General features: G+C 40.9%; 2 protein-coding genes and 1 long non-coding RNA gene across 4 annotated transcripts in view; all 3 read right to left on the bottom strand.

The window, feature by feature from the left end:
• Positions 1-12,160, bottom strand: part of LOC132473226 (uncharacterized) — a 110,583-nt gene that overhangs the window by 52,998 nt on the left and 45,425 nt on the right. The gene's annotated exons all lie outside the window — the stretch shown is intronic.
• Positions 3,407-5,836, bottom strand: LOC132474129 (uncharacterized). The gene is made up of 5 exons (XM_060074661.1): positions 5,832-5,836; positions 4,918-4,985; positions 4,710-4,787; positions 4,238-4,573; positions 3,407-4,131 (listed from the first exon to the last, which is right to left on the bottom strand). Exons 1-5 carry the CDS (start codon positions 5,834-5,836, stop codon positions 3,407-3,409), a joined length of 1,212 nt encoding a protein of 403 aa, XP_059930644.1.
• Positions 9,736-12,160, bottom strand: part of st8sia6 (ST8 alpha-N-acetyl-neuraminide alpha-2,8-sialyltransferase 6) — a 35,079-nt gene continuing 32,654 nt past the window's right edge. For both annotated transcript variants that reach the window (XM_060073063.1, XM_060073055.1), the window contains exons 5-7: positions 11,709-11,821; positions 11,463-11,555; positions 9,736-11,362 (exon numbers count right to left, since the gene is read on the bottom strand). In XM_060073063.1, the coding sequence (XP_059929046.1) occupies positions 10,885-11,362; positions 11,463-11,555; positions 11,709-11,821 (684 nt within the window). In that variant the 3' untranslated portion in view covers positions 9,736-10,884. The remainder of the gene's footprint in view (positions 11,363-11,462; positions 11,556-11,708; positions 11,822-12,160) is intronic.

Below are 12,160 nucleotides of genomic sequence, written 5' to 3'. Positions count from 1 at the left end.
TTGTAAACAACGGTATGGCCACAGACAGCAGGGGTAGAAGAAATCCACCAGTCTGATTGATTAGTCTTTTCTTTCTCGATATTAGTACATTTTTATCGGCGAGTATTCTGAGGTCCTTCTTTCGTCTACGCAATTTCGTATGCTGACGTGGAGTCAGAGGTATTTTGCCTTGTAAAATGTTCAAGGCTATTTCACACAGTGAGTTGATAAAGTCGGCGTTGGCTGTCCTGAGGATAACTTTACGATGGGCCGGAGGGGCGTTATATAGTTGCTTAAGACGCTCACGATTTCTACTTATACGTGAGGACATGGTCTTTTGGGCTAATCACTTTGGCTCTCTGAGTGTATACAACATGCCGGTCTGACAATATATCTGTTCTAAGTCTCATGTTGTCTGGGGTCATGGCTTTAAAGTCTACAAGCAGATAGCCGTAAGGCATGTCGGTAGCATCGTTAAAGGCTTCTAGAAAATATTTTGTCTTGCATGGAAACATCTGTTTGGCTATCAACATAATCTGATATTTGTCACGAGGGTTCTTAAACAAAACCATGTAATTGGTATTTAGACTAATTGTACGGCTGGTTTTACCCTGCATAAATAAATTCTGGACCAGATACATACAACTGAGATTACGATGGTGTACATATTTGGTAAAAACGTACTGAACCTCTATATTATTGCATGCATCGTTCATCAAGTCGTCAATAATGAGCAGATTTCTAGTATGGACTGGTAAGATTGCATCATCACATAGAGATTTGGGGATCCCTTCTACAAAGTGAATGTTCCTTATTTTAAGCAAATCATCATATATGGGCTGCCAGCATGAATAAACATATACTATATTTTCAATCTTTTCTGAGAATAACCGATCCATATTTTCAATGACTGTTTTGACAAAGTAGGTTTTGCCGCTGTTTGAAGGTCCCGATACTACCATGCTGAACGGGTGTTGAAGTCTAGGGTTGAACGTAGTGTGTACAACAGCCATCTCTGCGGTCTGTGTGCATCCCCTCTGATGGACGGATGTATTGTGACCATAGAACATGAAACATTTGACAGTTAACATTCTTTATTAACACCGACATGATTATTAGCACAGTCATTCATCATTAATACATGATGCATAAAAAAAAAGTATATACAGATACAATATGAATACCCCCCAAAATACAGAAATGATTAAAATAAAATAAAAAAAAAGATGAAAGAAGAGAACATGGATCATTTGAAAACAATAAAAAACAAAATAGTTAATAACATGAACATGAAACAATTCTTAACACAATATGCATCCATTGGAATACATGGGTTCCCGCATGCCATGTATTCCAATGGACCTTTCAGTATGAATCGAGGATTCATCGCATGGATGCAAACTATCATACGAAGAGACCACAGGAGTTCATTTTTTTCAGACGCTGTGTTGATACAGACGAGCTACCACAGTGCTATGATATGCATTGCATCGGTAGCTCTCCTCTACGCACCAGTGTTTTAGAAGCTGCTGATTATTTTGATAATGTCTTTTTCATGCAGTGGGCTGATTTGTCTGCACTACGTGGAATTTTTGCAGAGATTGATTCGATGGCTAAGACGAATGAAGAACCATGGAGCACAACTGATGATGAATACCGAATGTGCCTGTTTGAGTCGTCTGGGTTTGATGAGGGGGTACATGGTGTGTTTGAGTATGTTTAGGGGTATGCTAGCATTAGAAAATGTCAGCAATGTATAAGAAGGCGGGGGTACATGCTAGTAGTATTAAGGGTGTTTTATTTTCCTTTTTAAATGTGTTTTTGATAGGCTATACCTTATATTAATATGTGTGTGTTGTGTGTATTTTTTTTTATTTTCATATTCTAATGGTATATTTTTGATACGCTATGCAGCACAGGTCAATGGTGAACATGTGCAAAGTGGGGGTGTGGCTATGGAGACTGCTGATTTAAAGACTGTACAACCCGGACCCCACTGGCTTCAAGAGTATGCCACGTTGCTCTGTATGACTTGGCTAATATGGTCCATAAACAAATCCGCATTGTAATCGTCACCCGATACGAGCACAGCCTGTACATCAGAGGCCAATGAAGGGCCTCTCAGCACCACGTTTAAGACACTACCATCGGCTGCACTTTGTGAGCAGCTTGTTATGACGCCCGACAGCCTCTCCTTGATCAAATCAGGGACCTCCTGTAAATTTGCAAGGGATATACTTCTCAGATCAATGGACTGTCTAACCTGAAAGCCGTTAAAATGGGGAAATAATCTAGTATGCAACTCGTCATTATCTTCCCCCGTTACAGCAGGCGCAGGTGTACCATCATCATCAACAGCACCACCATCACCGTCACCACAGCCATCATCATCAACAGCACCACCATCACCGTCACCACAGCCATCATCATCAACAGCACCACCATCACCGTCACCACAGCCATCACCCTCAACATCATCACCATCACCGCCACCCCCCACACCACCAGCACCTCCACCCACCACACCACCACCGCCACTACCCCCCACGCCACCACCACCACCGACCTGTATATTCGACTCTATAGGGACCCCTGCCACAGCCGTGGGGTCCTGAAAACCCTCGCCAACCCCTTCATCACATTGCGACCCATGCAATACATCGATCTGCGATGATATGTATAGACTCTCTTGTGCACTATCCAACCACCCACCAACAGCGTTAAGTACATCTCGTGTGTTTGCCCCCGCATACAACACACCCCTTGTGTCTAAATCTCCTGACGCCTCTAGCCCCTCCTCCATGTCATCTAGACCTGGCTCGTTCGAAACATTTATCTGTGCTGCCTGATATAGAGCATTAGCCATGCTATGGCCCCATGCATCAGCTGCAATTAACACACGCCTAGTTCTATCTATGCCAACACATATTTCCCGCATGTGTAAACAACCTTCTGCATACATGTGCCCACCCCCCACATGTCCTACGACCGACAAATGAGACGTATCGCCGGTTGCGTCATACCTCATTGCCATCTCTTCAAGTTCTAAATCCATAATGCTACCCCCACTATCAGATCTACGCCGTCTCTTGGGATTACGTCTATAGATTTGAATTTCCTTTTTCTAGGGCTAATGGCGTTATGCATAGTGTACAGCTATAGTTTTTTATGCCAATAGATAAAAAATATAAATAATATATATATATATATATAAATAATAATAAAAAAATAAAAAGTTAATTAGTCAGGTATTAAAAGAAAAAAAGTTTTATTACATGCAGTTTAAAACAAAAAAAAAAACACCCTCTCCACGAAATAAACGAAAAAAACATTAAAAAACAAAAACACAAATCAAATAATAGCATCCATCGTAAGCTTTGCTAGTGTGTCATTCATCACAGACATCTCGGTACTCATTGCCCGATACTTAAGCAGATTGCATTAACCAGAATTTTCGAGCGGTTTTAGCAGCTCTTAACCCCTCTTGCACGTTAATTCTCTCTATACCCTGCGTGTTGACACGCACAGCTGCCTCGGCATCCAAATGCTTACGCTGAAGGGCAACGATAGCACGACCATTACACGTCTCAGTGTTTGGGGATTCACCAGTTATACGATCACGCGCAATCTCGGCCCTGATGGCTATGAAGGACTGCTTTGTCTGCTCTTCGAGATCCTGATATCTACGGTCATCACGTTTACCAGCCAACACACCCAGTTTACTCTGACGAGCAATGGTTAAGGAGTTTACATCCACCGCCGCAGTTACCAAGGCTAATTTATCAGCAAATTCTTTACGCCAGTTAACACATTGCACCCCCACATGGTGTTCATCAACAGCAATTGCGGGGTCGGCTGGTAGTAGCGGCACCGCTACCTCATGAGTGCTGAGACTCACGATGCACGGGGGGTCGCTGCTAGGGTCTTGAATGGCGTGTAGGGATCCAGATGCAGGATCTGCAGGCTGGTGGTGTTGCACAGGCTCTGCACTGGTGGTAGCCCCTAAGGATGTAGCAGGAGAGTCGATCCACTGAGCTGGAGTGAAGTCGATATGATCCAGCAGCGATGAAGTCCAGGACGAGAGGTCGTCAAGACCAGCCAAATCATTGGCGGTCAGCACTGGTAGTGGCGCACACTGGGGATCTCCATGGACTGTTTGTAATAGAAAAAAAGAAAATAAATCAGTATCAATCCCATCATAATCATTACACTCTATAGAATATATACATACTTTTTTTTTTTTTCATTAATTTCCTACCGTGTTGTATGGTCCCATCCGGTTGCACTGTGACGGTCTCCGCAGGCACATGCACCTCGACTGCCCCGATCACTTGGTGTTTGGAATTAGACCATACAGCCCCATGTTGCGCGATTTGCGGGTTTATGACTGCCTGGATAACCTGGTTAAAATTCTCCGGAGCTAAAACACTAGGTGCGGTGTCCTTGCGAGCCTTTTTATACAGAATTTGTGGCTGATCTATGGTCAGCGGTGAGCAGGGTATAGCCACCACTATCCCCGCCGGTCTTTTCAAATTCTTCTTGGATAGTCGACTTGGTCCGGGGGTTCGCTGTTTCACAGCGGCTGCGATAGGTACTAAACGTGGATCAAAAAAAAAATACAAAAGTAATCATGGGTTAGGTTTGGTTGTTTTAGATACTAAATAAATAGATAATTTATTTTGGTAATACACCTATAGATATACTAATAGCTGGGCGTATTAACAACTTACCAATACTACCGCTTGTCACCACATTAGTCTGGTCGGCTAGAATCGTTCTTTGAATGTTGAGCCGAATATCATTCAAACCTGTTACACATTGGGAAAACACAAATTTAATCGTTGTTCTACATGAATATACCATAACTAATAATATTAATGATAGAGAGAGTGTTATGGAACTATATATTATACGCTACTATAAAAAAAACAAACATACTTCCACGTGGACCCAGCTGATGTTTCACGCTCTCACCGCCAGCACCGCGAATCGCTGTGGAGTAATCACTGATTCAGTCAGATATAAACAGCTGATTCACATAGACATAGTCATAATATAATCATAATACACTCATATGAATACTTACAGTCAGTCGGCATAGTAGTGCAGGACGGCTCGATGTTTTTTTTTTTCTTCCAACCACTACGACGCGTTTACTATCTTAGAATAGCGTGTCTAACGTCCGGGTCAGAGGCTGTACTCATCCGTATCAATCGACCCGCATATTTATACATGATAGACGCCCATCTGTAGACATTCGCACCTAGGCCCCGACGTCATAGACTCCTGACCAATAGGTACTGGTCCCACACATACGTAGGTACCTAAGGGCTACACCCGCTCATTGCATCAAGACAGACTTGTAAAGTAAAGTTAATCCAAATACCCTATATTAGATGAAAATTACTAAAATATCGGTTAATAGCATCATGATATCACCTAATATATTGTCAATGTGAACCACAGTCCGTATCTTCACTATGATAGTTCTACCATCGGTGGACCCCCCGACTTTTAACCCTAATATAAATATACCTATAAATATTTATATATATATATATATATATAGTATATATAAGGATGATTACGGACATGTTATCGGTACCCCCATCACTATATATAAATGTATCTGCCGGTTTCGTAAAATAGTAGGATAGATTAAAAAACACATTATTACGTCACACACAAACACACACATACACACACACACACACACACACACACACACACACACACACACACACACACACACACACACACACACACACACACACACTCCCTCCAAATTCAATCTGCATATGATTGATGGGGGTACTTCAAACAGCACGTGTCTCCCAGTGCCAACGACTCACCCCATAATCAACATAGGGGACGGGGTGGACGTCAAGCCTATGTGTGACAATCGAGGCTTTGCATCTCCCCCAGCCATTAAGGCACCGAATTATACACACCTCAGTTTTCATTGGCATTGAATGACACTTTTATCCTGCACTACTTACAAGTACATATGTTATAAGAATTGTACCATATAATGATGCTGCTGTCCACATAATGTTAATATAATCATAGCCCATGAAACATCTGTTGACTCACACACACACACACACACACACACACACACACACACACACACACACACACACACACACACACACACTCCCTCCAAATCAATCTACCTATAGTGCCGAGGGTACTTCAAACAGCACGTGACGATCCACCTATTGGCAGTGTCCCACCTCACACTCTCTATGGCCTCGTATGTATGCCCACTTCCTCCAACAAGGGCCTCACCCCGCAATCCGCATAGACGACTGGCCGTCCTTCCAACAACACAGTGATCATTCGACTAGCATCCCCTACAGACCAGACGCTTCGGCCTCGCATATCCCTAACACACACACACACACACACACACACACACACACACACACACACACACACACACACACACACACACACACACACACACACACACACACACACGCATACACTAATCACACCTCTGACTATACAGATCCCGCACCCCAGCGACCCCTACAGGTTCACCACTGGCATTACACGGGGCATCCCTACACAAAGGGCTTATGGTTTATGACCCGTCATAAAACATAAACAGGAAGTGGCCCTGTGAATAGGGATGCCCCCTCCACCCCCACCCCCTCCCCAACCGGAAGTGAGTTCAGATAGGAATTGACCCCTAGGGGACATAGTATCAGTGGCGATTCTAGGGGGTGGCCTGGGGTGGCCAGGGCCACCCCTGAAAGCTCATTGGCCACCCCTGTGGCCACCCCAGATCTGATAGGTAGTTGGTCAAGTTCGTCAACACAAGAAATAAGAGAAATACTGTCAATCAATGATGACAGCTGATCAACTGATTTAGGGTCAGTTTTACATTTTTAACTAACACAGTAATGGTCGTACTGAGGCTGTGAGAGCTGATTTCTGCTCGGCAGACATTTAGCTCATCATGAGATGAGCGCGCTGCACATGCTGCTGGTCCGTAAAACAGGAGGACGACAACGGTCACAGTGACAACGTGAACAATATAAAAACGATAAAGACGCTGAAATCTGTCGTTGAGAGGTATGGTAATTTAATGTTTAGTTATATCGTAGTTCCCTCTGAATGTGTAGGAAAACTTTATCCAGCACTAAGTAGCAGCTAAAAGACGAACTACACTGCACTAGCTTAGCAGCCTGCAAACCAAGTTAAGCATGTAACGTTAGTGTTTTGGATACCGCCATGAAATATGAAAAGATGTTTTCTGGACTGAAGACTGATGGTGTTTTTTGCAGATGTGTGTGTTCAATAGAGCTAATGTTATATTTTTGGCCAACCAGTGTGAAACATAGTGTGACAGTCTAGATTTAAGTAGCTATAACACAAGAACAAGCTGTGTCTTATTTGTTGCATTCAAATGCCACAAATGCTTGAGATGCAATATGTGTTAATTGTGTTATTAAAAGTGAGTTGTAAGAGTGGTAGTTATGTAAAAATAAACCTTTGTAGATCCTATAAATAGACATAATTAGGCACATTGTTGACACCTCCTTCCTTTTTGACATTTTAATGGAGTCAAAGCTGTTATTTAAGGGGTTCCAAGTTATATTTGGTCTGGTGGCATTGCATTGGACTTTAAGTCTTGTCTTGTGGTCTTATGGCCTATGTGAAAGCATTTTGTAGCAGGAGAATGAGCAAAAGCAAGAACTAGCTACCTCTATTGCACTTTGTTACTATTATTAGAATCCTCTATTGTTCATGAGAGTTTGAAGGTTTACATAACATTACTTTATAGTATACTTTGGAGTTAAGATTTGTTTGGTTTATGTTACAATTGTTTGTATATTTATCAAGTTAATTTGTGATTCTAAGGCTTAACTGTTTGATTTAAATAAACTTCATAATTTATGTTGAATCAAAGCCAACGTTTATACCTTCATCAGGGCCCTGGACATGAATACTGTCTGGGTTGAAAACCCACTTTTTGCACATTTTCATACATCACAAGGCATCCTATAGATTATAGAATAACATTATTCAGTCATCAGGCCATCCTCTGTGTCACCTGTATTGTTACCTATGTTTGCTTTACTAATTTAGGTGCCATCTTGTGGTTAAATAAAAACACACCAAAGCAAAGAACAAACCAAAAAAATCGAATTCCAGTATCTCCAACAAATTAGATCTAAGCTAAATAACATAAACTAAGCATGTAAAGAACAACAAATATTTCTGTTTTTTCCTTACAAGCTTAATTTATCCTTTGCTTACAGATACACTTTTTAATAAGGTCTATCTTAAAGCATTTTGGTTTGTTCTGTTGCCTGGATTGCTGTGTTTTATGTAACCACAAGATGGCGCCTCAATTAGTAAAGCAAACACAGGTAACAATACAGGTGACACAGATGATGAGCTGATTAATGTTATTATATATTTTACTACTCTAATTTAACTCTAAATTTTGCTACTCTAATTTAACTTGTGAAGAGATGAGGACTTTAATCCACTATAAGGAAATGGCTCTTAGAAAATGTGTACCCTATTCTGAACATAATTACTGATTAAAAATAGACATGTTAAAATAACCAGATATACTTGAGGACTGTGATAGGTGGAAATGGAATTTAAAAAATGACTTTAAAAAAAAGTAATTTCACCAGCATAGACACCTTTATTTGACAGTTATGAGACAGGAAATCATGGGAGAGAGAGGGGATGCAACATGCAGCAAAGGACCGGGATTCGAACCGCAGTTGGCTGCGTACGTGTATGTATTAAACTTCGCTATGCCATGGCCACCCCAGACTAGCTTTGTGTCCCATCTTGGCCACCCCAGTAAAAATGTCCTGGATACGCCACTGCATAGTATATACTACTCTGAGGCTCTTTTACGTTTCGGAGCTGGCTCATCCTCCTCTTCAAACTCGGTGTCAGACTCAGAAATGTTATCCTCACTTTCTGAAACTATTTCCTCTGCATCACCATCAAAACCCTCTGTCTCTTCAAATATCAACTGTAAGGCAGACTGAACAGAGAATCGCTTTGCCATCTTGATCAGTTGTGGTATGGAACCACGCTGACAGAGCTTTTTTATAGTGTCAGGTCCCCAAGCTTGGTTCCCGCAAGACAGAGGGTGAAATGTGTGGGAATATGGGTGTAGATAGTGTTGGGTGCTCCAATTTTGCATCCTTGTGCGGGAACAGTGGGTGCACATTGTGGGTGCTCACACCAAGGGCCCATTCACCTGCTTTACTCTTTCCTTCTCTCTCTCTCTCTCTCACACACACACACACACACACACACACACACACACACACACACACACACACACACACACACACACACACACACACACACACACACACACACACACACACGAGGAAGGGAAAATGAGGGTGCACAGAACCTATGAATGATTTCCAAACTTAAACTAGCTCCGGGTCCACTGGACCCGAACACCCTGTGTGTAATATAAATGTGATGGGGGGGTATACAGGGGGGGGGGGTCATTGAAAATGTTGTCTGATTCATGTTCCTCACAGAAAATGAGCCAAAGCCAATGAATCTTAGTTCAAAAAAATAATTATTTGTATCACTTTTATAAAGCTAAAAACTGAAAACGGGTCCCACAGACCCGAACACCTTATAAGGGTTAAGCTTGGAAACACTGACACCCAGCGGTAGATACTGGTAATTCAGGAAAAATGCAAAATCATATTTTTGCTTATGACCATTTGCGGAATAAAACAAGGAATGTACTCATCAGCTTTGTATTTTTTTTTTATCACCAATGTCTTAGAAAATTGAGTTCATATTCATTGACACAATGTCAATATTGGCTGCAAAAGTCTTCAATGATTTTTTTTTAAACATCACTTGTAATTCTTATTGATCTCAGTAAGAACATGACTTCAGTAAGTATCACTATAAAAATCTGTTTGAGACTCACAAAAACTGTTTCTGCAACAATAAAATTCAATGTCATAAATACAAAATATATTCTCCATGAATATCTCACTGATAAAAACCATATACTGTGTATATATATACTGTACATACATATATAGATATTTTATTTTCACACATTTTACTTTGTTTATTGTTACCAAGGCTATCATTTGAAGGGAATATTGATCATGGCAAAAAAAATTGTGAACATTTATGAGTGAATCTTCAGCCTATGTTGGCCGGCTGGTTCCATTTCATTTGCATCTATGTTATTTAGCATTACCTTCAGTTCAAGATGGATCAATTCAGTAAATATATAGTTTATTTTTCAGAATTTCGTAGGGAAAAATGTGTCCTTTCATACAGGAAATCAAACTGTATGTTTAACATAAACAACATATTAAAAATTTGTGTTTTGAACACCTATGTATTCAATTGTATATTTTTCTACTCATGTGATAGACAAAATCAATATTTTGTTGATATAGTCAAAATCAGTTCAGTTAATTCAGTTAAAAGAAAAATACATTGTTTACATAAGGCACTAAAATGGCTTCATATTTACCAAATCTAAACAATCTCCATCCAAGAAGTCAAATTAATAAAAAATTATAGTTATATATATATATATATATATATATATATATACATATTTTATTATCACCAATTTCTATATAAATATATAGTTTAAAATCATTACTATGCATAATGTTAATAGAAAAAAAACTACTTTTGTATAATTTCATCTGTGCAAACAGTGCATGTTCAGTGCATTGCATTCCAAGTTTATCGTATCATATATTTGTGGTGGCTTTGCATCGATACAGAATAAATAAATTAAATTAAACATCATGCCTCACTGTTTTCACCACACATATTGCAATCTTTGAGAATAATAGAGTCAAGACATCAGCTAAAGACAAGAACATGATCCAGTGTATTCAGTTGCAGGGCTGCCTACCGGCTGGATGGCCGACAATCCCCCAGGTGTATTTTCAGTACACCCTGCTCATGTAACCTCAACAAATAGTCAAACTCGGCAGGCATTGCATGAACCTTCTTCTTACTCTTTCTGTTGTCATAGTAGTGGTTATTGAGTGGTTGGTGTAATAGCGGGTGTTGGTCAAAGGGCCAGAACCCATATAGGTGTACATTGGTGCAAAGTTCCAGCGCCAGGCTGGCCACCATCAAGCCAGAGCTCAGACGCATGCTCCGGAGGCCTTTGGAGCGCCAGAAGCTGTGCAGGTTCCGAACGTACTCTGGGTTGAGGAACACCGGCCTGATTGGGCTCTCAAAGTCCTCGATGGTGTAGAGCGCACGAAGGGACACTGCAGTGTTGCGGGAGTATGAGAATGCCGGCAGGAGCATCAGAGAGTCATTGTAGCGATGCATGCTCTCCATGAAGGGACGTCTGTGCTCCTGTAGACCCCTAAATCTGAGGGTGAGCAGAGGGTGGGTTGTTAGAGAAATAAATGAAGTATAAGCCCTCCCTGTGTCAAAGTCATATTGGTGGTACACAATGCAGTAGCCATTACTTCTCAAGCAAGATGCTTGGATTTGCCGTCACAAGGTTTGTCTTTTTGCCTACATCCTTGAGATGGCTGTTCTCCACAGGAGGTAGGTTACACCTGCATCGGGGAGAAAGTCCACACTCTTGTCACTCACAGTTCAAATTTGTATTTGATGAAGCTCAAACTGCATCGTGAACATTGTGCATTCTGAGGGATTCAGTACAATAACAACCATCACAATGTGGAAGGAAATAGTCTGGGAGTTCCTACCTGATGACGAACTGGGCGGAATCTATCCTCTCACCACAGGTGCTGTTGGACAAAATCCCTCCATTGCCAACAACAGAGCAGGTATCCCAGGTTTTGTTTCTGAATGGATTACTCTGCTCACAAACAGACGTTACAATAACAACAGAGTTTAAATATAAGTCATGGATTTAATGTAAAGACTCCATTTTGGCATTAGGTCACATCAATAAAAAAGTGTTTGTTCCTGTTCAAAGCTATTTTGATGAAGTAATTAAATTAAAGTTAGCATTTTTAACCTACAGGGCTTTAAGGACAATTTAAAAGAGATATGACAGAAAATAAAGATCTCGAAAGCAATTAGAATTCTTGCTGTGAAATTGAAACATGAGAAACGAGGGTAGAAAATATGTGGATATAGCTTAGCGGCAGAGAAATTGACATCCTAGAAATTATACTCAAGGTTTCAGATTCTG

Source organism: Gadus macrocephalus, chromosome 2, assembly GCF_031168955.1.
Source record: "Gadus macrocephalus chromosome 2, ASM3116895v1".
NCBI classification, from domain to species: domain Eukaryota; kingdom Metazoa; phylum Chordata; class Actinopteri; order Gadiformes; family Gadidae; genus Gadus; species Gadus macrocephalus.
The sequence above is the reverse complement of the archived record's forward strand: the minus strand, read 5'-3'. Positions and strand labels throughout refer to the sequence as shown.